The following is a 27,932-nucleotide window of genomic DNA, read 5'->3' on the forward strand; positions in this document are numbered from 1 at the left end:
TAATGAGCTTAGTTTTGATTCTGGCTAATCGACTTTAGAATTAATTAGGTAGAGTGTCACGTGCTTACGTAACATCAAAGGCCAGCACTAAAATGATTTGCTATACATTGAAAACATGAAATTATATTATCTATTACATATATCAAAACGGACAAATAAGCAACTCTAAAACATGTATTCAAATTTTATTCTAAAATATGTAAATAACTATCATACTGTATTTTAATCAGTTTGACAGTAAAAATAAATTGGAGATGTATTCCACTCACATAGCAAAATAAAAATCATAGTACATACAATGTAAGATAATGATTACATTAACGATAGTCTGTTACAATGAATGCATTCGATTTCGAGCGATAAGAACAAAACTATATACAAGTTAAAAAATATATACAAGTTAATAAAACCTTTTTAAAGTTTTTGATTTAACAAGTAGGATAAAAAAAGTTTTGAATTTGATTATTTTGATGAATATCAGCTAATTAATATCGGCTATAAATATATATCTTTTTGTAGCTAAGCAAACAGATATGGACATTTTTCTTAAATTCAATAATTCATAAGGATTTTTGTAGAACATACTGAAGTAGGAAATGTATTTGCTATTTGTAACAATTGATAATTTTAATTGTTTTTTAATTCAATAGTTCACAGTGCATGCTGTATTTTGTTAATAATGATGAAAAAGAAAATGGCGACATATCGCTGCAGTCATAGTATTTTTATTAAAAAGTACAAATCATGAAAAAGATTGGCCACTGTAACAAATCATCAGTTGTTGGTTGTAGTCAAAAAGAAGTTACTTTGAAAACGAGAGGTTTATGTATTCTGATGAATTCTCCGCTGCGGATTGGTTGGCGTATATATTAGACAAATCTATAAATAGAAATGTGATATGAAATATACTCATGAAACAATTGTATACATTTCTTCATATTTGTCACAGCTTTAGCTATTTGCAATCAAATATGAAAGTAATGATTCACTGATATGAACTTGACCACGGATACTAGACAATAAACCATGTAATGCTAATGGCAGATATGCTCTTTTGCACCATTAAAATTCAACCAGTTTCAATTAACCCCAAATGTCGTAATATTGAACCTAATAAAAATAATTAACAATGAATCACAAAGAGACAACAGTGTTCAAATCCATAAAAAAACCTTAGATGAATTTAACAAGCACACGGTTGTTCTTATTTTTTCGTATAAAAACGTTATCTTGACAGTAAACACAGAGGAATACATTTGTCACCAACTAAATTGATTATGATGACTTTCAGATTCCATTTTTGAATAGGTTGAATAATAATGTTACATCAGTATGTTTTCTAGTTTAAAAAACCCTTTGATTTAATACTTCTAAAATATTTCTAAAATTCGGAGGCAAGGTGTCTTTTTCGTGAGAACCAATGCAATAAAGCCATATGAAAAACGTTCAGAAGAGACTTGTGTCTAATATGTGAGATCAAGGAAATTCTTAATTTTTTTTTAATTATTACTGTATACTGCTAACAAACAGTGGGGTATAACTTATCTGCATTTTGATTTGTTGATAGTAAAATTTCAGCGTAAAGTTATCTGAGAGAAAAAACCAGTCATGTATTGTTTGAAATGATGATTTTCAATATGAAATTTGTTTTAAAATCCACACATTCTCGAGATTTTGAACACTTCAAAGTCCTGAAGCATTAGTTCCCGTCGCATAATGGTTAGAGTAGTGGACTTGGGGTCAGGCGAGCCGAGTTCAATCACCTAATGCCGAATGGTTTTTCTTCCTTAATGTGATTTGATACATGATCTTATATTTGAAATGATAGATACAACTAATTTTCGATATGATCTTATTAAAAGATAACTATATTACTTCATTTTGCCACTTTAAATATATTTTTGCCACGTTATATTTTTGTCTATTGAAATCCTTGGAGACTCTCAGCTGCTGTGAGCTAAAAGGCAAAGTTTTAATGAAACTCATACTAATCAAATACAAAAGTAAACAATAACAGGGTTCGAGTTTTGTTTACAAAACAAAGAATTTCAAACGCTGTATCTTGTTCATAACACGATATTTGACTTTCAAATTTTGAAAACAAAGCATTACAAATACCCGTATTATTCATTCAAAACATTGCGAATGGAAAAATAGAATGATTTTCTTTTTTAGCTTAAATCGTGTGTAAGACCCCTTTAAAGGGAGCTAAATACAAATATTTAAATCGTATATTTTAGAATGGCCTATTTTAAAATGTTTAATGTATGTATCTTCAGGTATAATTTTAAAATATCAGATGCCGACAAATAGTAAATAATTTATATGAAATATCTAGTAAATAACTAACATTTTTTTTTTACCTTTTGTGTACTTGGCGATCATATGTTTGTCAGAGATGTTTCGTTTATCAGAAATCTCTGTCTTTTGTAAGCTCTCATACATTTGACTACAATTAAAAGGATATCTGTATGATATGATATACATGTACAATAAAATGTCGTTTGAATTAAAACAAACTTTGCATTGAAAAATTCAGATCTGAATTAAATGAAGGTTTACAGAATAAGAATTTTGTAGCTCTTCGGAAACTTTTCAGGATTAAAACACATGTTATATTAATTTGGATAATCTTTATGTGCGTTTAACCCATATTATTATCAAAACGTGTACTAAACTGAGAGAGAGAGAGAGAGAGAGAGAGAGGAGAGAGAGAGAGAGAGAGAGAGAGAGAGAGAGTTGTACCTGTTAGTTTCTTGACTTTCTGGAAAAAAAAATTGGAATGAGCACGATCATAATTCTAAAAATCATATATCACCAAATATAATTCGTCCACAAATTAGATGATTGAGTAATATAAGCGTATTGCTCGAATTATTTGTTGTGTTTTTTTTAATTCTTAAATCTTTAAGATACAAAGATAATAATCTTATATTTCGACCACTTCTTCTCTCATAGTTTTCCCATTCTGAATCAATAAAAGAGAAATACGGCGTTTGGAGGCTCAACTTTTACTGGTCTATACTAAAATAAACTAGAACAACCACGGCCAGATGTAAAAGAATCGTATGTTTGGTTCTGGTTTGAAAGGATGACTTTACTACCACTGATAAAGTTTTACAAGAACATTTTATCATAACCAAAAAATATGTAGATTCAACTGCCGTCTAATAAAAACACTTGGATATCCATAAAAAGATTGAAGTTTTATGTGATTTTTAGTTACGTATAAGAGAGATCTATATGCAGACTCTGAATCATGGCTTGAGACAATGTCATACTAGAGTGTAGAAAATTGCCGGGATATTGTACACTTACGTATAGCTAGAGAGTGTAGGAGATGTGAGGTTCTTTTATATATTTTTCATAATTTGAATCATAACAAAAATATAACCTTCATTTTTAGCCGGGCTCTGCTGAAAGCAGAGTCCTGGCTGTAGGCAGGCGAATCGCCAATGTTACTATGAATAGCAAACTTCAAAAGGAAACAAAAAACCAAACAGCGTCAAAGTAAAAGCTTCCGCTATACTAAATAGTTTAAAAAAAAGCCACGTGTTGTCAAAAGTGTTGGCATTTTGCTTCTTTTTTTTTATTTCGAGGTAATTGTCTATCTGTTTTAGTTTTATTACTAATAACGTGTTTTAAAAACAAGACTATACATTTTGGACACATACAATGCGCATGAATTTATATGAACTACTTTGCTGCGCGTTGAAGACATGGGGATTGAATATATAACACATGTTGCAAAATTCAAGGCAGCAACTGTTGAACTTTTTTCTATTAGACAGACATATTTTTGTTTATAAGCCGCTTACAAAATTTTGTCGCTCTCTGACTCTTTGCCGACATTAAAAGCACGAGAGCTAGAGAGAGAGAGAGAGAGAGAGAGAGAGAGAGAGAGAGAGAGAGAGAGAGAGAGAGATTTATTTCAGTCTTTACTACACAATATGCATATATAAAAGACACTGCAAAAGAGCCCGGCTTTTAGTACTTCAGTACTTTGATTTTGAAAGCACGTTTAAACTTTGATATTATTAGCGAAACAAATACACCTTTTCTTAAATATTTGTATTACATACCAACAATTCATGAGTTCAAGCCCAAATCTATAATTTAATATTATATGATCGTTTATAAGCCAGAAAAAGTTGTTTTGAATTTTTCTTATCGTAATTGTGAAATGCTACCTTTAACAGCTTGGTCGGATTGCACATCTCTGCTTACTGTACGACGTTTATTTTTTTTTTTGGGGGGGGGGGGGAGGGGGGTGTGAAAATTATTGCGGCCAAAATAATGTTGAAAATTTGCTTTACCTTTCATTAGACAAGCTTCGTACTGATTGGTGCCCTCCTTTTGTGTTAATATCTCATAAACGTTTCTGAAATATAAGCATATAAACAAAAGCACGACAACTTCTTGCAACCATCTAATTTCATGATATTTCAAAAGAACATTTAATACTTTTATAATACAAACTATTTAGTTTTGTTATTCTTTTGTTTCTTATTAATAATTTTTGCTTAATTGTTTCAAATATTTTAAGATTTTGGTTTCAATAAATTATATGTATATAAAGGGGGATAGTATCTTATGCATGTGTTTATGTACGATGATATTGGTATATTTATTAGGACATTGAAAATATTAAAAAAAAAAGAAACACAAAAACGGTTTGAATGAAAAACAATACAAGCAAATTTTTACATGCATTGTCTTTAACGAACCATTAGGTATACCGTTACATTTATGTTGGCATCACTCTTTGGGCATTTTTATGAAAGAAAAGGCAGTAATTCGTAGACAAATTCCCTTCCAGTACTATATGCTCTCTAGTTATATTTTTACTTCTATGATTTAAACACTAGCGGATATTGATGCTTATCGAATACTGATGAAGCAAAATTAAGCATTTAAAGATGTGTCGCTCGATATAAATGATAAAGTAATTAGTAAGAAGTGTTTTTATTTTACATATTTATGGATTTAAATGATTATAGTTGCATAGCATAGGAGTTAAGCTATTTGATTATCAATTTACACTTACCTTTCAACAGTAACATCTTGTTCTAAAATATTAAATCAAAATTTTATTCGGAAGTACTATCCAAATGAAATAAATCTATTCGATTAGTTTTAGAAACTTGACATTTTTAAATGCTCTTTTAAAACCGAAATAAATAATTTGCCTTGAATCGACATTTTTGTAAATCATGTTTCGCATACCTTTTGACAAAATGATGTTAAAAGGACAATGCAACTAAGTATTATTTAATTGAGGATAACAACTTTTTAATAGTCAAAATCAATTAATTTGAATTATACATGTACATCACAGGCATCCGTTTGAAATTACTTCAAAACATTTGTATAAAAACATTCTAATACAATAATACTTATTTCTTTTTTTTAAAATTATATTTTCGAGGCATCTTGAATAAAATTGACACTATTGATGGCAGATGTTAGTAATTAGCATAACACCAATGACTGAAATATGTCAAAATAACATTTAAAACAGTTACCTGCAAGTGTTGTGTAATGTGATGCATCTTCGTTCGTTCTCATAGGGTTATTCCTGTAACAAGTTAAACAGATATCTGTTACAAATACAATCGTTTTACCCTTTGAATATCTTATGTCTGGAATACGACATTTAAAAAATATAAATTGTGGTATGATTTTAGGGAAAAAGGAATGCCATTCCTAGATCTACCTTTCATTAATAATTTTAATTTGATTAAAAAAACATTAGCACCGTTGAATGTATATCAAAATAAAATTTCTCGAGTATTCACATTACTACATTGATACTACATGAAATATTTATGACATGCGTTTAAGTTTTAAAAGATATAAATTGAAAATGTTTTAAACTAGGTTTTATAAGGTACAATCTCATTTCTGTTTGGAATTGTCAATAGTTCTAACGCTTTGAAATATTTTCATAGAAACATGCATCCATTTCTTTTTTTTAGGAATTCGAATAAGTTGATAATACATACATGTACATATATGCTTTTTTTTAGCGATTTCAGGTATACTCCCATTTAAGACATATTGTAATGTTAAAAATAAATTTGTGAAAAAGATTTTACATATCAAGAAGTTGTATCTAAGAAAAAAGTTTTGAAAACAATGGAGTTACTTTTCTCTTTTGAAAAAGTATGAATTTTCATTGTTTGAAATGGCTGAAAATGCACAACATATAGAACACTAAAATGTGAATATGTTATACAAATGATTGTATGTGAACGTTTTGGTTAAATGAATGTCGGACGACAGTAGGATAGTGTAGACGTTTCAATGATTCAACGGATTCTAGACCCTTATATTAAGCTAAGAGTTAAATATACGTGAACGGAAAACTATGCGATAAACCCATCGTACAAAGTAAAAATATAAAACATGTTCATCTACTTCTAGTAACTTACTTATCGAAATTCCTTTCTTTGTTTTCTGAAAAAAATTAAGTCATATGATTTATATTAATATGTTAGGTTGCTGTTCAGAATTTAAAGATTGAAGAACAATAGGACTTTTATCTTAAAAGTTTTTGGTGATATACTCATTTAATTAATTTATATTTTATTGAGCAGATTGGTTTGTCCAGTAGGTTGATGAAATGGACTTATTTTCAGTGTACGACGGATGCATAACACAAGAAAATTACGTCGCTTTTTTAATCTCAGAAGAACCACGACAACAACAACGAGAACAATTGCTAGAGTTATCCCTCCAGCAGCCGCTCCTCCAGCGATAAACGGCAAATCAGTAGAATCCTCTGAAAAATAGGCAAATAGAGTTTTAATACAGCCCTACAATCAAATTCAAATGATTACTAGTATGTTAAAATATCTTACCACAAACTAAAATCAAACTTAAAACGTAGTGTTACTATAATTGAATAAATACTGGATGAAAAAATTATTATTAAAAACTGGCATGGACGGGAAATTGCAAAAATGAACAAAAAAAACAATCATCATTAAAATATGTTAAATAACTAACGATTAAAATTTTTAATTAAGAAATGACACACCTAATACAAAACAACATTTATTACTTTTGATATCTTTTGCAGTCTCGTAATTTGAAAGTATATATTGGTGTTTTCCAGAGCAAAACATATAATGTAATCAGCTCTTACTGACACTCGACGACTTCTGATCTCATCTAACGATAAAGATGAAAGAAGATTGTGCTTGCTCGTCAACTTATTTAATAAAAAACGTCATCACGTATTTTGCGCAAGTAGGAAAACGAAATTAAAATTAGACTAGGTAAGATTCTCTCTTCTTGACTCTGTTTTCATTGATTTTAAGCGCATTGATTTTTTAAAATCTCAATATTAGGCCAAATGTTCATGATACGTATGCTCTTTTTAAGTAATGCTGATAACACCTCATTCATCTTAAATACGGGAAATATATGATGAAAATTTACTTCAATATAGCTTATTTTGCCCCCGAGTGAAGATATCAGCATAGCTATCTGAAGAGCTTTGTTTTACACTTAAAAGTGCAAACGTACTACTTTAGCATGTTCTAAGAATATGTGTACACATGATAAATTCTTCATAAAGATAAAAAGGATAAAAAAAAATCTCACTCTTAACCGCGGTGCTTCACAAAATTCTCAAAGGTATTGGCCACTAACCATGTATACACAATTATATTCATTTTCGGCACTCTTTGGAAGTATGTTAAAGTGTCATACTAGGTTAACAATTCGCATACATCTTTACCCTAACAGGAAGAGACAACGTTATAAAAAATTTTGGCAGTATATGAAGTAAAAGAGTGAAAGTGTCAAACATTTTTAATTATTCAAACAGAAAAAAAAAATGAAAAAAAAATATAGTCAATTTTGAAATGAAGTCTGTTTATACTGAAGAACAATGAGATCAGGTCGATTTTATTTTTTTCCAAACTGCAATTAATTTTATTTGATAAAATAAAACTCAATAAACGAAAATATTTTAAAATTTTGTTTGATAATTATTCATATTATTCATATTATTTATTTTTTCCTCATATTTTTTATAGTGATTTTCTCTGACTGTGTCCTTGTGAATAAGCAATTAAGGTTCTATTAATAAAAAGAGGATATAGATATCATTTGTATTTGTCCCATTTTACTTTGATAATGAAGAAATCCAATGAGGGGTCTTTTATCAATGTGTAATTTATTGACCTCAAACTAGCCCATTTACCTTCTAATGTCGTGCAGCTGACTTTCTCTGAAGAGCTTAATCCATGTCTGTTCTGTGCAGTTACATAAAACACGTAGGTCGTAGACGGTTGAAGATTTTGTACGAATGTTAAATGGATAACATTTTCTCCTTTGTCACTAATATTATCGGACCGGCTTTCTCTTTGCTGACCATTCAAGACAATGACAGTAAATGACTGGGGATCCCCGCCATCAAATGATGATCTCCACTGAACTCTGGCACGCATTACTTCACAAACAATTTCGACTCTTTCCGGCATGTTAGGTTTTCCTGTTAATAAAATCAGAATTGAAAATTCAATATGTGTATATTTTTTTACATTGCAAGTTATGATTTTTCAATATCATTTTAAGTATTTACAAAAAGATAATTTTGGTTTATTCGGTAAACCAAATACATTTGTTACTTTAATTAAAATATTAGAAAAATATGAGAATAATAATGAAATATAACACAATATGACATAAATGTACAGGTATTTGATATGCTTGTGAATTTTAATTTAAATTACAATTGTTTTAAATTTGTTTAATAGGGAGTTATAATAATATAAATCGCAAGGACATTCTATATAAAGTTATGAGATTACATAAAAACTCACTTTGTGGTATCACAGTCAAAACTACAACTGTTTCTCCAAACGGGTTGCTGACTAGAAGACGATAAATTCCAAAATCGTCTTGTTTTACGGCTGTTTGATTAAAACGAATAGTAAAATTATTCACATCATTTCTTGTTATGCTGCCCATCATCTTATTGCTTGTTGTTCCATTCTCGTATCTTAATTCATAACGAGGCTCAGGATACGCAATAACTGTTGTAGTAAAATCAATCCCAGAGGTGTCTGTCACTCCAAGTGTTATGTTTCCACTGTATGACCGTGGCTTGCCTGAAATAAATTTGAATTATTTTTCTTATTTCAAGTTTTAAAGCATATTGAGATATACATTTGGAAGTGTTCAAAGTATCTTTTTATGAAGATACAATTGTACCGACAGACGAGTTAGAAAAAACCCAAACAAAAATAGCAGCAGTCATTTAACAATTTTCTCGAGTGTCCGCTGCTTCGTCGTTCTGCAGACTCTGCGTTCGCTTTCGAGCACGGGACTTGGTCGTTGAGCTCGAGTCGGCCTGCGATAAACGGATGCTCTTTTCACTTGCACGGGGCGGCCTGCGATGTCCGCTGCCTCGCCGGTCTGCGTGCTCTGCGGTCACGCTTCATCGGGCATCCCTGCAATGTCCGCCCCGCTAGCATTGCCTACCTCTTAAGAGAGTCAGTGTTACTCCCGCCGTTTGCCCGAGGTACCTTATCACTTATAACCCGCCGCTCTGCAGGATTTGTGTATTTTCTTAGATTCGCTAATAGGATGACACATCATAATATTTCTCAAATCATTGAACTATAAATGAAATATATTAATTTTTCCCCCCAGAAAACACAACTTCTGTGTAGTATTATTCTATATATTTAAAGTTTTATATTATAAAGTTAAAACAAGAGTATTTTATTAATATTCACCAGAATTTCTTGTTATGAAATTATCTTATAAAATTCATCATTGTTGATAAAAATACATTGAATTTACATGTATATAATTTAACAATAATCTAGACAAGAAACAACTTACAATGAACTATTAATTCCACCAACGCCGACACGTTTCTCTCCACTGTGTTACCAGCAATAAGGGTAAAATTCCTAGTATCTGTACACATGGCTTTCTCTATAGTCAATGTAGCTGCTGCCACCGACACCTGGTAGTCCAACAACTTCGATCCGTTATACCACGATACATTTGATAAAGGATTACTGACTATTTCCCTACTAAGTATGGTTCTATCACTCTCATTTACGGTGGTGCTTGTTGTATCGGCTATTTTGGGCTTGTCTAAACATAAACAAAAATATCATATAAAACATCGAAAAGGAAAACAAAAAGCATTATTAAGTTTGAAAATTAAAAATGATGTTATATATGGTATAAAATGAAACCTATGTAAGTATAAAAGTGTTGTAAACGGGATTGAAATAACCCATTAATGAGTAGTTTGAAAGTGATATTTAATGAGCCATTCACTGCAAAAATATCAGCCAAATTTACAACGTCATTTTAACTGAAAGGTTTGAATAGATGACTAAATGGTAAATATATCTCATTCAGTTGCCTTTCAGTTGACTGTGCTTATATTTGAACTCACTAGATAATAAAAATTCCTGGTAATTGGGAATATAATAGAGAAAATGATGTGTGCCTTTATCCTAGGTATAACTTTAACACTGTTATCTTTATCCTATTAAAATGAACGTTCTATTGCTAATCATTAAATTGGGGAATAGAGTTGGACATACGTAGTACAACAAATCAATTTATTACCAACAACGACTGTGATTTTAGATACATATTTTTTCCAATGAAAATCCCGACCAATAAGTAAATCAAAAATATCAATTGCTGAATTTAAATTTCATGCAGCTATGAGAGATGCTATTGAGCCTCAAAGTATGATGTCACATCATTTATTCCAGGTTTTATCAACATTTCATCAGTACCAGTTCATTATGATATTTGTACTAAATTGTCATGTTCTGGTAAATATAAAACGAAATTACTCGACACCCCATGAATTTTACCTTTTATGACATTACGTTACAACATGGCAACTTTAATGCATTATGCATTATAGCATTTACTTAGCAATGTAATTTGTTGAGTATAATGATCCTCGACACCCAATGAATTTTACGTTTTATGACATTACGTTACAACATGGCAATTTTAATGAATTATGAAACAGTTTAAATCGCCGAACGTTGGTGTCTATCTCTGTGGTGCAATGGGTGTTGCTTTGACATACCGATTAGCAGGTCTCGAGTCCGAACACTACAGGGACTTTAATTTTCATGAATAGCGGTTAAATTAAACAAAAGTGATTTTTCTTCCAAAAATTGAATATTTTTCTGTTATTTCAAATTCGAACACCTGTTTGCAATCCATATCTTTAGGTACTGTAGAAAAATGGGCTTATATGCAGAACTTTTACCAGGTATGTGGATGACCTTTAACATTTACTCGGAGGTCATCTCTCAACACTGAATATTAAACTAAATACAAAATATAAGTATTATTTTAATATATTAATTTTACTCACATAGTACATCAACGGTAGTTATACCCGCTTCAGATGTTCCCACAGAATTGCTGGCTGTACAGTTGTATGTTCCAGACATGTTCCTCTGTATGTTAGGTATTGTATAGTTTGGTCCAGAATAAAGGACGTATTCAGGACGATATGTTCTGGACCATCTCCATATGATACTAGTGTAAGGGTTGGCATCAATCAATGCACACTTCAATGCAGCTGTTTGACCTTCTATGACTCTGTATGGACTTAAAAAACCTGTCAGTGGTATCACTTCCGGTTTATCTAAAAAAAAAAAAGAAAATGAATTTATTGAAAATTAATTTATTCAAAATTTGATAACTTCGAGGTGTTGCATTCACATTATTTTCAAAGACAATCATTCTTTAGTTAAACCAAAACTAAAACGAATTATATTTTTTTGTTTTTTGCTAGATTAACTTTAAAATAAAGTTATATAAGGATATTAATATTAGAGGCTATATAATGAATTAATCATACGGAAGACATTTGAGTAAACTATTTTCTTTTATCACCTTAATCGTTTTTTTTTAATATAGGCAAGCTATATGCCTGTGCATGCTACATTTATAATTTGTTGTTAGGAAATAAATACAGAATTATTTACATAATACTGTCAGCATATTCACTGTGGAGTTTACTCTCCTCCCTGATATGTTACTGGCTGTGCAATACACCCGTTTCCCGTTGTCTGATTTGGAAGCATTGATTGATAATGCTGACAAAGTTCTCACTAAACCATTCGATGTATTTTTTGTAAGTGTAAATTGATTGGTAAAGTTTGTTGATGACATATACCACGTGATGTTAGCTGGAGGATAACAGTATGACGTTGTACAGTTTATATACATCTGTTGCCCAGCAGTCACATTGATTGATGTTGGAGCCAATGTCACTGAAGTCACAGGAACTGAAATGTACATAAAATAATTCAAGCATCAAAAGATGGCAAAGACTTTTTAGTTGTCAAAACTGGCATTCAATGTAATTTTCACATAAACAGTTAATATCACATAAACAGTTAATATCAAAGTATATATGTTTTCGAATGCAAATATAAATTTTTGCGCAAAAAATGTAACGTTAAATAAGCTAAATCAATGAGTAATTTGTCAAAATCATTATTTCTTAATACTCTATTGGTATTAAAATATAAATATAGTTTTCAACACAACTTCGATTGACATTAATTAAAATTTGATATTTTGTATCAAACTTATTTCACTGGTTAAACAATATAATTTTTAAAATTGGTATAATGGCCCCAGTATGTATGGAAAACAATCCGGGGTAGATTCCCGTACACTCTTGATTGGACCCGGTGTTATTTTCCCCCGGAAAAATGGCTATGGCAGTTTTTACCCCACGGAGAGCTGACTATATAGCGGGATTTCCCCCTTTTTATAGCCAGATTACCCCTACGAAAAACCGTAGTAAATTTTACCCCGGTTTTACTTTACGGTCATATTTTTGGCGGACCATTCCTGGCAATTATTTGCAACATCTGAGATGAATTCAATACTCATGATAAAGGGTAATATACACTAGACGATATCCTGCGCAAGGCCGGGAATTGCAAGTTTATACATTAGTATGAAGAATTGTGTCATGTTGTAAATTTTGAATTTAACGGGTGGCAGTAAATACAAAATTTACAACATGACAACGTTGTCATGTTGTAAATATTGTTGTTAATGCTTCATCTACATGACCTTTATTCTAATTGTTTCAGCTGACCGAAAAACAAACTTTTAAAAATTTTATATCAAATGAGGGAGTGGGTATATAGTGCGTGGTATATATTTTCAAAATGTTGTTCTTTAGGTCAAATCTCAATATAACTTTTATTACTGTCCTTTGCAAATAATAATTTCAATAAAAAGTCTGTCAACCCCCCCCCCCCCCTCCCCCCACCACCACTAATTCAACTTCCCCGTTTTATGCATACATCATATATTCATACAGACGTAGAGATGTCACAATCTGTTTCTGGTTCACAAATTAATGTAAATAAGGTTTACTACCAATCTGTAGTGGTATAAAACTGTTTTTATGTGTTTTTTATGATATGTATATTTTTATATGTCCATTTTATACAATGGACAAAGTATATTCATTATTTTTGCATATCTTAAACCAAAGACGTCAGATCAAGGTACATGTAAGTGCCCGGTGATAGGCTTGTCCTACTCTTTCTATCATGACGTTAATTAGTCAACCTTCGTTCTTGGTTACCCAATTCTGGAAAGTTCTATCCATCAAAACTAAAATCGTGCTTTTAAGAAACGAATTGCCTTATTTTATTTATTCAACATTTGTCATATCTGAAGTTATAGGTATACCCTAAATAAGTTCCCAGTAAATATATTCACTTTTTACGTCATCATTCAATATTATTTCATGGCAAGCTTATGTTTGATGCAAATTCCCACTGACTATGATCCGCAAAAGCGTGTCCAAAACCGTATTCTCATTTTTGCTATTTTGGGCTTGTTTATCGAAAATAAAAGTAGGTTTTTGATTAATTTCTCAATAATTATTTATAAGGTAAAATTTATTTAAAGCTCATATCACACGTGTTGAAATACTAAAGGTGTCAGCAGTTACTCTGGTGTAAACGTTTCGTAGTTTATTGACGAAATGTCTAAATTTATATGTATAGATAGTATAAAATACATGTTTTTTTCACCCCTGATTTAAGCAAAGGTACACGACTTCATCACATTCTTTTATCATCACCTTTTTTGAGTCTCTGTTGCACCTATTTGGACGACCTTGCATCTTTTATTCGGATTTCGGAATGCTTCGGGTCTTTTTCTTTTCCGTTTTTTAAAGCTTATAATAGATGCATATCTGCTGTTGGGACTAGTCTATGATTTCATGACATGGACATTTTTTTTGTAAAGAAGACGTCATAGTACATTTTAGCGTCGAAAATACTGCAGTGTGTAGATTGGAAAAATAGATTAAAGTTGGATAAAGAAAATATAAACGAGTTATCTATCAAATGTGTGATATGATATGATTTTATATCTAGAAAAAAGAAATAAATAAAAAAAATATACCCAAAACATAGTGGTATAAACCACTCCTTTGTTTAGAAATAAAGTTTACATTTATTAATGTTTTAAAGAAAAATTCTTTAAATTCTATTCAATCTTTAAAACGTTAAAAATTGCAATCCGTCAATTTTAAGATAGATTAAAAGAGAAAACGACTTCTGATGTGCTCAAAATTAGTATTCCTTTAACATTTTAGAACACTTCCTTATTACTGACCAATTTCACTAAAATTGTAAAAGTAGAACAAAATAACTTTTAAACAACTTGATTTTTTCGAACCCTTTTGGTGAGGACCGGAAATGACGGTTGACATATTAAAATTGATTAAACACATCTTCTATCAAATGTCTATCATCAATGCAAGTTTCGTGTCTTGATCACTTACAGTTTCTAAGATCTCGCGGTTCAAACATATGTTTAAGAAAAAAAGGCTACCTGAGATATTTGAGAAATCTCACTGGAAGTAAAAGTTTTCTGTTTATTTAACATCGGATAGACGACATATGTAAGGATTAATATTTATATTTCAATTCCTTGTGAAATAAATTAAATGCATAAAAAAAATAACTTTTGAAGTGCTTCCAGTGACAACCGGAAGTTATAACGAACAAAACAAAATAGTTTTAATACATCTACAACTATAGGTCTATCATCCCACAAATTTTGGATATTCAAGTCTATATCGTTTTTCAGATCTTATTGTTCACGGGACAGGAAACGGACGACAGGAAGTAAATTTTGAAAAAAATGAAAACATATGCTTGGAGATAATATCATTCTCTATTAACTCTAAAATTAAAAGAAAATCTATCGAGCCATATCTGAGAAATCTTGTGGACAAAAAAAGGGGGGGGGGAATAATAAAAAAAAAGACTATAATAATAATATATAACAATAAGTAGACACAATCTTGTTGCGAGCAACGAAGTGGTCTTCCGTCCGATTTTCGGTGGTAATATCAAGCGCAGCGAGCTCTAACGAAAATGCCTGGGCGAAGAGAAAATTTGGACTACTGCTACCTTTGACATTCTGAACATTCTGTCGTTAGATTCGTGCCCACAATTCTGTGTAAATTGCAAATGGCTACCAATGTCATGATCTCGGGAAAACAGGTATAATGTTTTTTTAAGAATGCCATAATGCCATGCATTTAAAAGACGAATAAAACATTCTGCTGGTTCCTAAAAAAATTGTTTTACATTATTTTCTGGGCAAATTGTTTGGAGCATTGTTAAGTTGACGAAAACTGTCGAGTTATGTCTGCTCTACTAAAGAGACGTCACAAAGTCTAGAGTGAGCACGCACAAATAGCGTAATGAAAAAATAGATAAGCGGATCCAACTGCACACGTTTTTAATGAATCTGATAGTGAAATTGTGATCGTTGTAATGCCTTTGAACATCATTCTAAACATATTCTATTCTATTTTGCTTTTCAAAATAGTTGTTCTATTTGAGATATAAGTGTTCGATGTTTTTGACTTCTGGCCTCTTAAAACCGTAATTACGTAATGCATGAGAAAACTGTCACAACGTATAGTTAAATAACTGTACAGTGAACATTTTTGCTTCTTAAATATATCATAAAATGTTTCTCTGTATAGTGCTATGGAAAAAAGATGTACGACCATTTTGGCCCTTAAATTGAGGAGCCAGCCCCCTTTCCTTGATATCATATGAAAGGTCTTTTGACACTAAACATAATTTGTTCAACAAGTGTTTAGAAATTCGTTTCCATTCTTAAGCTATCTGGGAAAGAACGTTATAGATGCCGATCCATAATCTCCTTATCGGGTCTATCTCACGACATTTTGATGATTGAATATTGTTTAGAACATTATTCTAAGCATCTTTCATTCTATTTGAGATATAAGTGATAAAAGTTGTGGACTTGTGGTCCCATAAAACCCCTAATTACGTAATACATGAGAAAAGTTTATAGTCAAAAGTTAAAATATTCCATAGTTTTAATTGACGTTGTGTTGAGGAAGAGAAGAACTGAAATGTTAACGACAACAACAACAACGACGACGCCGATGACGACGAAAGCAGCAGACAAGTAACAAATTTTTATCAAAAAAGCTTACTCAGATGAGCTAAAATATGAATGGGTCATTTGTATTCCAATGTTAATATAATAATTCTGGTAAGTTAACAATGCACACATTTAGAAATACCTGCCACAAAAATAGTACTGTTGACAGAAGTGTTTCGATCATCTTTGCAGAAGATGGTCTGGTTATGTTCTGGATTTGAAATCAATAATGTAAATTTCCAAGAGTTGTTCCCAAAGTCACAATCTATAGTTGTTCCTGTATCAGTTTCATTTAGACAAGATTGGAAGCTTCCTCCACCTCTGCCCAAAGATATTTTTTGTTCAGATTTCATGTAGAAAAACTCATAAAACCCTTTGGTTCTATTTGATTTACAAGTTAACTCAAGGACGTGTCCGTGTAAGACATAGGCTGGAGTTGGTGTCAGTGTAATCGATTCACCTGAAAAGGAAGCTTTTGAAATATATAGATTAAACAATGTAATTGATCCCTTCTCACATAATGCTCAAACACATATATCATTTGTGGCAAAAGAATATTATTTCACATGATAAATTATGAGATTGTATCAATTTATGATTAAGACATTATATAATATATTTGAACATCTTCGTATCATAACATACCATACAAATAAAACACAACAATATTCAATTAAAAGAAGTATTTGCATTATATGATGCTATACAATGATATACAATTATTGCTGTTTTTGAGGTCAATGCGATGATATAGCTACCCGAGAAGTGCAATATTCACCGAGCCGGAGGCGAGGTGAATATTATACTTCGAGGTATACGTCATCTGTTTCATATTTAGATATTTTACTGGGAATGGACATTAATGGTAACCTAACAACAAAACTTTATGATAAACGCGATGACTTCAGTTTTTCTTTAGTCAACTTTCCTTACTTATGTAGCAATATACCTGGTGTTTTTGTCTCTCAGTTAATTCAATACACAAGGGAATGCTCTTCGTATGAACATTTTCTAAGGCGAGGCAAGTTAATGACAAACAAGTTGATTAAACAGGACTATAAACAGTCTCGTTTGAAGTAATTATTTTGTAAGTTCTATGGTCGAGACAATGCCCTTGTCAGCAAATACAATCCTCCACTGGGTCGCATGCTGACTGACATTTTTCATACTAATTGGTGGACCTTAATTAATTACCTAATTGTCTAGGGACTTTTCCGGTTTTTACCGATTACGACAAAGAGCACACGGCGGGTGTGACCGGTCAGAAGAGGGTGCTCACTCCTATCTTTTTATAGGTCCGTGTTGGTCTGCTTTGAATTTGTATTTCATTTTATGGAATTTTAAGATGATTGACAGTTTGTTAGTGTCATTTTTCATCGGTATGGTACCTATATAAAACACTTTGGCGTATCATATGAAATAATATGAATATATCTATATAATATCTTATATCATCTAATATTATGAGACATTGCATCATATTCTACGATACTATTTCATATGATACATATATTTATATTATAACAGTAACTTGATCAAAAAGGTCGGAACACGTCAAGTTGCAGGGCGCGGATCATCAGATCAAACAAGACCCAACGCGTCGAGTTTAATCAGATGATTCGCGCCTGGCACCGACACGTAATCCGGCTCTTTGGATCAAGTTTCTGTTATAATGATAAATTTATTATATACCCTTGCAATTGACCATTTAAATGTTTTTATTACAAAACTATCTTTTTAACTGTAAGACATTTACTTATATAACAAACCTATTTTGAAACAAACTCTTTTAAAACGACGTGCTAAAATACAGACGTTATCTAATGCGTACTACGTCATCAGTTTCAGAGAGTGGTGTTACGGAATTGGAAACCCACCGTGTGGTGATCCGGACGATCGGATCACACCCTGTAAAATCGACAGTTCCGAGAAAGGAAAATTAATGGGAATATAATAAAATATAATATCAATCAAAACAATTATATATCATATGATGGAATATCAAATTATATGATATAATGCAATTATATAATAACACAATTTCATCATATAAAATTTTACAATATTATGATATACAATATTGTATAATACAATACTGTATCACATTATACAATACAATATTATTTTATAGATTGGATATTTATCTTAAGATTCAATATTATCATCATAGTAAAAGGAATCATGATATATTACATATCAACCATCGCATATGCAGTGCCGATCAAACCCAACTTAAGAAAGTAAATCCAAACTAAACAGTGGCTTTACTTTCTAGCCCCGAGGTTATAAAACTTTTTCCATACTCATACTCCAACTCGCACTCCGTACTCCGAGTATGTGCTCCGCTGAGTACGACTCTAAAAACCGAGGTTATAAAAGTTTTGGAGTACGTTCTCCCCCGAGTACTATTTGGAGTATGCTCCAAAAGCCGATCGATGAAATTTTACGTCTACGGAGAAAGACAGAGAACGGTAATTCATGTAAATAGTCCTGGCATGTAGGCAAACTGTACATGTATTCAGATTAATTATTTATCAACAAAATGTAACACATTATTTACATGTACATATTACCTTCTACATCTGCAAGCATGGAGATGTGTTTGCATCTATAACTTATGAATTTTTGAGCAACAAAGACGATAAATCCAGTGTAATTCGGAAAATTATCAACAAATTGTGTTTATGTCAACATTCTCTCTCTCTCTCTCTCTCTCTCTCTCTCTCTCTCTCATGAGACTCAGATAGTGATTCAAGCATGTGATGATTAAGTATAACTATGTTGTTAGGAACGATATGAATATAAAAGAAAGAAGTACGAATTTACACGGATATGAAGAGAGAATATCACTTAAGATATTTAGTGAGCAGTTCCTGTATTAGGAAAAACAGGTAAGAGTTTAATTAAAAAATACAAACATATACTTGGGAAAATCACAAAAATACTGAGAAGATCCGTTTTTTATCACACTCAGAAAGTATACACTAAGGAAATTATAAGGGTATTCCAATTTAATTGCAACATATTAGCTGTGGGAATATTCATCTCTTAAATTCTTTTATTTCATTAGCAAGTAACTATTTAGATAAAGTAACCAAATATTTATGTCAAATACATCAAAATTAACACATGCATTTCGAATTTTAAAGATGAATAGGAAAAGGCTTGCTCAAAAATATCAAATGACGTTACTTAAGATTAAAAATGACACAGTAGGTGTATGTATAAATTCTAAACACACATTTTCGAGCCTTGACTAAGTGAGAAAAACTTGAACCATCAATAAAACCCCACAAAAAGGGTGACAGCAACTTTAGTACACAGTTTCCTTGAACACGTTGTTTCGGTTAAACGTGGTCCTCATATTGGAAATTTCACAAATATTTTAATAAGTGAATTTTCTTAAACTCTCGTGCACATTCCCAAAAATATTGATATGAGAAACTTTACGTGTGTCCTTGGCTTTTGGTATATGTTCATTGATGCAATTCCAACCCCAACCCCCAACCCACCCCTTCAAGATATTAGATGGGTTTTTTCTCACAAGAATTAAGGCAAATATAGTACGTTGCAATTAAATTGGAATACCCATATAATATCCTTAGTGTATACTTTCTGAGTGTGAAAACAACCGGATCTTCTCAGTATTTTTGTGATTTTCCCAAGTATATGTTTGTATTTTTTAATTAAACTCTTCCCTGTTTTTCCTAATACAGGAACTGCTCACTAAATATCTTAAGAGATATACTCTCTTCATATCCGTGTAAATTCTTACTTCTTTCTTTTATATTCATATCAGTCCTTACAACATAATTATACTTAATCATCACATGCATGAATCACTATCTGAGTCTCATAAGAGAGAGAGAGAGAGAGAGAGAGAGAGAGAGAGAGAGAGAGAGAGAGAGATTGACATAAACACAATTTGTTGATAATTTTACCAATTACACTGGATTTATCGTCTTTGTTGCTCAAAAATTCATAAGTTATAGATACAGGCACACCTCCATGCTTGCAGATGAAGAAGGTAATATGAACATGTAAATAATGTGTTACATTTTGTTGATAAATAATTAATCTGAATACACGTACAGTTTGCCTACATGCCAGGACTATTTACATGAATTACCGTTCTCTGTCTTTCTCCGTAGACGTAAAATTTCATCGATCGGCTTTTGGAGCATTGTTGCAACCACTATTGAAATAAAACCATTATTGAAATAAATTATTTCAATAGTGGTTGGAAATGTATTTCATCAGAAAAATCACCTTGCAACCACTATTGAAATAAAACCACAATTGAAATAAATTATTTCAATAGTGGTTGTGGACGTACCCGGTATTTCATTAGAAAAATTACTTTGCAACCACTATTGAAATACAACCACTATTGAAGTAATGATTTTAATAGAGGTTGGGGATGTATTTCATGATAAGAACTACTTTACAGACACCATTAAAGTAAAACTACTATTAAATTTATTTTTTTAATCGTAGATGGGGATGAATTACTTTATGAATATAACTATGTAATCACTATTGTAACACATTTGGAAAGAAAGAAGTTGTATATCATATTTACAAACTAATTTGAAATGCAAGAAATCTTACAAATAATATCAAATACACAGTTATGTTACAATTTTCACTGCTGCGTAGAAGTAAATAACCAATTCTCGCAGATAAACATGCATATACATTTTTTATATCTAACAAACAATTCAAATACACAATTAAGGTACTAAAAACTTGCATAGTTTACGGTAATAGTAAACAAGACTATGAAATAAATGTACTTATTTCAGGATTTTCACTTTTGTGCAGAAATAACCAATCCTCGCAGATTAACATATAGAATTGTTTTCATATTTTTATATTTTTTTACCTTTCTCTTTCTATAGATATATCAAGGGATATGGAATTTTATGGAAATTGTAAATTATTTGTACTAGAAGACAACGTTTTAAATTGCAAGAACTTCTATTCAAAACCCCTGGATATTAAAAAGTAATTTATAGCTTATATATCATTATAGATTTATGTAATAATGAATATCACTATTAAGATAAATAATTGTAATAATGGTTGGGGATGTACTTCATTAAGACCAATATTGAATGAAATAAATTATTTCAATAGTGGTTGGGTATGCGTTTCATCATAACTACTATTGAAATAAATTATTTCAATAGTGGTTAGGTATGCATTTCATTACAACCACTATTGAAATAATTTATTTCAACTGTGATTAAAGATGCAGTTCATTACAACCATTATTGAAATAACATATTTCAATAGTGGTAGGATGTTATTTTAATGCCTATTATTCCGACTGTACATAACACTTTCTGTTCCAGATGATAGGTGGTATGGGAAACATGACCATATAGAGGTAAATCAAAGTACATCATAATAAAAAAGGAATTCATCATCTCATATGACATACTTTTTTTTCTTAAGAAACTACCCTAGCAGAAAGGAAAGTGTTACAAACAGACATAATAATAGACATAAAACTGAAATGCATCACCAACCACTATTGAAATACTTTATTTCAATAGTGGTTGAAATGAAAGGTATCCCCAACCACTATTGAAATAAATTATTTCAATAGTGGTTGAAATGAATCGCATCCTTTACCACTATTGAAATAATATATTTCAATAGTAGTCGTGGTAAAGTACACCCCCAAATACTGTTGAAATAATTTATATTAATAGTGATATTTATAATAATATTTATCAACAAATAATTATTCAATATACAGGGGGTTTGAATAGAAGTTCTGGCAATTTACAAAATGTTCATTATTGTGAAAATAATATACATTATTATTGGACATGATATGTATGTAGAAAGAGAAATGTAAAGGAAAAAATAAAAAATTTACAAAGTAATATTAATAAAGAAATTCATTCTAAGCTACGATTGAAAAAAATAATTCTAATAATATTATTGTACTTCAACAGTGTCTGTAAATTGATTTTCAAAATGGAATACATCCCGGAACACTATTTAAATATTCTATTTCAATAGTGGTTGCATTTCAATAGTGGTTGTAAGGTGATTCTTCAAATGAAATACATTCCCAACCACTATTGAAATAACTTTGTCGCGATTGTATAGTGGTTTGAGTCAGATAGAAATGAAAACACGTCTGAACAGTTTGACTGGTTTATCTAGACTGATTTGAACATAAACATATTATTTTAACGTTACCATGACGTCATACTATGATGACGTCATAATAGCAATGTCTCACAACGTCACATGCACCTTGACGTCATATAAGATATTTCCCAACATACCCCGGGCCGCAAAATGTACAAATCACAATTTACAAAAAATAAAGTTCATAATAGGTCGCGTTGTGTTTGAAAAATTAATTAGAAAGTCTTAAACTTCTCCTCAACTCTGGCTCTGATTTTCATAGCTTGGGAAAGTCATTGTGCTCTTGAACCAATTTTCCAATCTTGAATTCTTTGAATTTGGTTCCTGTTCTCTTGTGGTAATGCCTCTGATGAATATTGTTTTCTCCTAATGCTCTATAGAAGTTGTTATGGCTATATGGATCCAATTTCCATAGCTGTGTCATCAAGAATGATTTTTGTTTCATGATCTCCTCTAAAGTTATACTTGTAACATTCTTTCCCATCTCCAGATTGATCACTCGAAGTTCTAGCTCATCCAGTTAGTGTCTCAAGTATGCTGTATCTTTGTTTGCCATTTCCTGTGATGTGGTGAAGGTCTCACTGCATGGTTCCACGTTGGATTGAATGTTCAGCATTTGTTCTTGAAGCTGGTTGTTCAGATCTTCTAGACTCTTCATCTTCTCTACTAAATCTGAATTTTCTCTCTGTATTTTCTGGATTTTGTGACTCTTAAAAGATGTCTTTCTTCTAAGTCTGAAGTTCTCTCTCCTTAAATGCAAAATCTCTGATTTAAGCTTTTCCACCATATCTTCTTGTCCTTGGTCTTCCTTTTCTTTATTATCGACTGTGTTGAAAGCTGATTTTTTCTGCTGGTTTGTTCTTGTCTGAACAGTCTCTCTCTTCTGTATTTTGATATTTAGTTTGTTTGTCTTCTTAGGTATGGGAACTTTCTCTTCCTCTTTACATCGATCTCCATTCAGCTGTTTTGAGTAATGTAGTTGGATTGACTGCTCTAGTTGAAGTGATTCTTTCTCTTTTGTCCTCTCTAAATTTTTTACTGAGCTCTTAGCTGGTGGCTTCAGGAATTGCGACTTGTAACATATGCTGGTGTGGTGAGTCTTCTTACAAATCCTGCATTTGAAACGTGACTGACAATTAGCAACTTTGTGTTTCCCTAAACAGTTGAAGCATACTCTTTTTTCTTTTATGATATTCTTGCTTCACAATCTTGAATGATATGGCAAGTTGTTGGCGAATGGTTCCCATTGCAGAAAAAAACATAGCTTAACAAACTTTTGTGGCTTGTTAATCTTTTTATGACTTGACCCAACAGCAAAGTTAGCTGCTGGAATGAATTCCTGGTTTTCCTTGATTGATCTTAGATTGCTAGCTTGTCCAGCATCTTGAATGCATTGCTCTACCTTTATGGCTCTCCTTAGTGTTTGTAAATCCCAGATATCATCATCTTTTTTGTCCACGGTATAATGAGTCTTAGGGTTCCCTGAGTTACCTTGTGACGTGTCATTGCATTGAGCAAACTCTTGCGCATTTACATTTAAATTGATGGATGTAGATTGGTGAACATTTTCTAAAGTCTTGGTAGATGACACGCTCTTTGTCAGTTCTGTTAATCTTAGTCTTAAATGTGACATGAACTCAATTGAATCTCTGTTCTCCATTTGGATCTCTTCCTCACTCGATAATTCTTGTAGGATCTGGCTGTTGATTTTCTCTAACGTGTCTTATTTCTCCTCCAGTATCGCCATTATGGTTTCTGTATCATCTGAATTGTTTTCCTCTAAAATAGATTCTTCCAATTTTCTCAAAAGTCTTGTTACAGCACTTTTTTGTCCTGAACGAACTGCTCTAAGTTAAGAAGTCATCTCTCATCCTGGTCACGGCACCAAAATGTCGCGATTGTATAGTGGTTTGAGTCAGATAAAAATGAAAACACGTCTGAACACTTTGACATGTTTATCTAGACTGATTTGAACATAAACATATTATTTTAACGTTACCATGACGTCATACTATGATGACGTCATAATAGCAATGTCTCACAACGTCACATGCACCTTGACGTCAGATTAGATATTTCCCAACAAACTTATTTCAATAGTGGTCTTATTTCAATAGTGGTTACAAAGTGATTTTTCTAATGAAATGCATTACCAACCACTATTGAAATAATATATTTCAATAGTGGTTTTATTTCAATAGTGGTTGCAACAATAGTGATTTTATTTCAATAGTGGTTGCAACAGAGCATACTCCAAATAGTACTCAGCGGAGAACGTACTCCAAAACTTTTATAACCTCGGTTTTTAGAGTCGTCCTCAGTGGAGCACATACTCGGAGTACGGAGTACGAGTTGGAGTATGAGTATGGAAAAAGTTTTATAACCTCGGGGCCAGGTCTGCTTATCGCTCCAGTGCGTACAGTTGATCCCATACTCAATTCTCGAGTAAACCTCAAGTAAACCCCAAGTGGACTCAAAACAAAACGACCTTTTTACTGTATTTAATAAATTTCTTGTCGTTTTAAATATCACGCTCACTTTTGTTTTTATGTTTTCTTAATTTCGGAAGAACTGCGAACGCTAACGCCCGTGTCCCGCCTGCATTTTACATCCAAATATTTCGGAATTTCTGTCAGATATTCAAAAACTAGGTTTTCTTCTAAAAAGGATAATCAAATCCTAATCAATTTTATATCAAAATAAAATTTGTAATCAAATTATTTATTTTTAAACAAAAGTTTTGCTAACGCGGGGTCTAACAAATTTCATTGAAATCTGTTTCTATGAGTGAGGAAAATATTATTTAGCTGCCAATATTTGCATGAAAACTTAATAATAACATATTTACGATATATATTAAAGTAAAATTTCATTTTAATTCATATATGTTATTTAGTTTTCGAAAATTTACAAAGCAAAATTCTTTTTTTGGAATGTATTTCGGTCTGTAGACATATGCCCCCCCCCCCCGTGAAACAACAAATCCTTTGGTAAAAATATCCTAAATAACAATAATTAAAACCCCTCAAAAGGAATTTTTGTTTCACAGGGGAGGGGAAAGATGTTTTAAAAAACATTTCCGTATTCCGTTATTTTCTATCATAAAATGAGCTATTTTAACCCAAAATACATAGTTATCTCTCTTCGTTTGACCAAATCATTTATATTTAATGAAAATATACATAAATGTTTACATTATTATAAAAAATCAAAAATCAAAAATCCAAATTAAAAAAAAAATTACTTTTAGTTAGGTGGGTAGACAATGCTATCGTTCGCAGTCCTTTCAACTTGCAAACACAACTCAACAGTCAATGTGATTATAAAACAGCTGTTCTTGCTGTTACCAATTCACTCCCTCAGTGATCTGCACTTTATATAGATTTATTTAAGTAAACAATTGATTTCATCAGTAAGGGGATGTAAATATAAGCATTGAATGATTTATTTTTGAGGTCGTCGTGTCAATAACTGCCGTCGGTTGAGCAGACAAATTATCATAATGCGCTAACGCGCGTTATTCAATTTGTCTGCTCACCTGACGGCAGTTATTGACACAACGACGTCAAAAATAAATCATTCAATGTTATAGTAACTAAAAGAAATGGGCGTGACTTATGTAACAATTGACATTCGATACAAAGTTTAGAACATTTCATTCAAACGTACAATTTTACCACTTCAATGCGCTTCATTGTAACTAGCAATTCGTATCTTACGTTCGACTTACTATCTCGTATATACAAGACATTTAGTCGTTGTAACGACTTGGTATACCGTTATAACGCCTTAATTATTATATTGAACGTACAACTTAGTTTATGTCGCTTGTGCAACTTAGTTTATATCAATTGTACATCTTATTTTCTCTTAAGTACGACTTGTATCTACGGTATATTATCTCATTCGTACGACATACTAGTATTATCTCTTTAAAACGACTTAATATCTCGTAAGTACGACTAAGAATCTCGTACGCACGACCTTGTTAAAAATTATGATTACCACACCCTATAAGATATCAGCAATATAGACAAAACGAATGATAGACTTATAATCTACAATCTCAGACGTGATAAGTAGATACTGTTGATGTGCTTTTTGTGTTTCTAGCACAGATTTTGAGGTAGGGAATAAGAAACTGTTTCTTTGAATATCAATGTATTACTACAATGTGATTTAGTCATCATCGATTCAGTCAATTTTTTTTTTATTTTAAAGTTCATTTACAAAAATTTGCTTTGAAATCAGATTCCATGAAGTTTACTACTCTGAACCCCAAAATGTGCGCTATGTAAATTAAGATATGACATTTAGACTTATACCACTTAAAACAATCATTTTTTCTCTGATGTTACAAACAACTGATGCTTTCAGTGATGACAGTAAAATCAAATATTTGTTTTATATTTGCTTAAACGTTCCATTTAATAAAAGATAAATACTTTATATTCAACCTTTCTAAAGTGAAAAGTGATGGCAATATTAATGTTTCCCTGTTGGTATTAACATTAGGCCATTCGATTCATGCATGATATGTTTCTTTTTCAAAACGGATAATAATGTAAAACAGGCTTACAAATGAATCATATTATTACAAATTTTTGAAACTGTGTCAGCTGATATTCTAGATTTCAAACTAAAAAATATTAAATGACGTATTAATAACCTAAATCAGTGTCGATGAAATGTTTTTGCCATTAATAATTTTGTTTTAATAACTGTGAAACAGCCTTGCTAAAATAACTTTGAAAGTGTGAACTGCTTAAGAAACATATAGTGTTTACTTACCAACTGTTATACTAGAGAAACAGATAAACAGCACAGTTAAAAGTTCGAATTTCCATTTAATCATCACAAAACCCATGCCCATCGCTGTATTATCAGCAAGTTATTGTAAAAAAAACTTGAATACAAAGAGACCTTTAACACAAGTAACAAGGAAGTAAACCCAAAGTATGTTTACGTGTGCACCAACGAGAAATCGATTTATTTTTAGAATACTTTAAACATTCATGGTAGCCTACAAAGATTTAAATTTGTACAATCTTTTGATACTATCTTAACACTGTCCACGAATTTGTTTACTTAACAATTTAAAAATTGTATAGGAATGAAATGTGGTAATAACGTTCCAAAATCAAAGTCCAAAGGAAAAATACAAACAGGAACAGCGCCAACACTGACCTCTACGATGATTAGAGGTAGGATCAGGTGCCATGGAGGAGTGAACATCTTGATAAATCTTAATACATGGTCACGCCTAT

At 31.5% G+C, this 27,932-nt stretch overlaps 1 protein-coding gene across 4 annotated transcripts; it reads right to left on the reverse strand.

Moving 5' to 3' along the window:
- Positions 1–170: 170 nt before the first annotated feature.
- LOC105324460 (synaptogenesis protein syg-2) lies at positions 171–27,614 on the reverse strand. Of its 4 annotated transcripts, none has more exons than XM_066077014.1 (15): positions 27,457–27,614; positions 16,637–16,954; positions 12,006–12,308; positions 11,387–11,662; positions 9,865–10,125; positions 8,838–9,125; positions 8,216–8,506; positions 6,674–6,784; positions 6,435–6,459; positions 5,526–5,578; positions 5,048–5,069; positions 4,317–4,381; positions 2,746–2,764; positions 2,364–2,449; positions 171–879 (listed from the first exon to the last, which is right to left on the reverse strand). In XM_066077014.1, the coding sequence occupies exons 1-15, from the start codon at positions 27,536–27,538 to the stop codon at positions 803–805; spliced, it is 2,277 nt and encodes a 758-aa protein (XP_065933086.1). In that variant the 5' UTR covers positions 27,539–27,614; the 3' UTR covers positions 171–802. The 4 variants fall into 4 exon arrangements, with proteins under 4 accessions (XP_065933086.1, XP_065933085.1, XP_065933087.1 ...); XM_066077013.1 differs by having other exon boundaries at positions 16,637–16,966; XM_066077015.1 differs by lacking the exon at positions 6,674–6,784 and having other exon boundaries at positions 16,637–16,966.
- Positions 27,615–27,932: the final 318 nt, after the last annotated feature.

The sequence above is a fragment of the Magallana gigas genome, chromosome 2 (assembly GCF_963853765.1).
Source record: "Magallana gigas chromosome 2, xbMagGiga1.1, whole genome shotgun sequence".
Taxonomy (NCBI): domain Eukaryota; kingdom Metazoa; phylum Mollusca; class Bivalvia; order Ostreida; family Ostreidae; genus Magallana; species Magallana gigas.

Bases quoted from the DNA above. Each gene is read 5' to 3' on its own strand.
- LOC105324460 (XM_066077013.1), bottom strand. From the start codon at position 27,538: ATGGGCATGGGTTTTGTGATGATTAAATGGAAATTCGAACTTTTAACT. The intron at 10,126-11,386 runs GTGAGTAAAATT...GTTTATGTTTAG, and splicing joins AACTACCGTTGATGTACTAT to ACAAGCCCAAAATAGCCGAT. The intron at 9,126-9,864 runs GTAAGTTGTTTC...AATTTATTTCAG, and splicing joins GGTGGAATTAATAGTTCATT to GCAAGCCACGGTCATACAGT.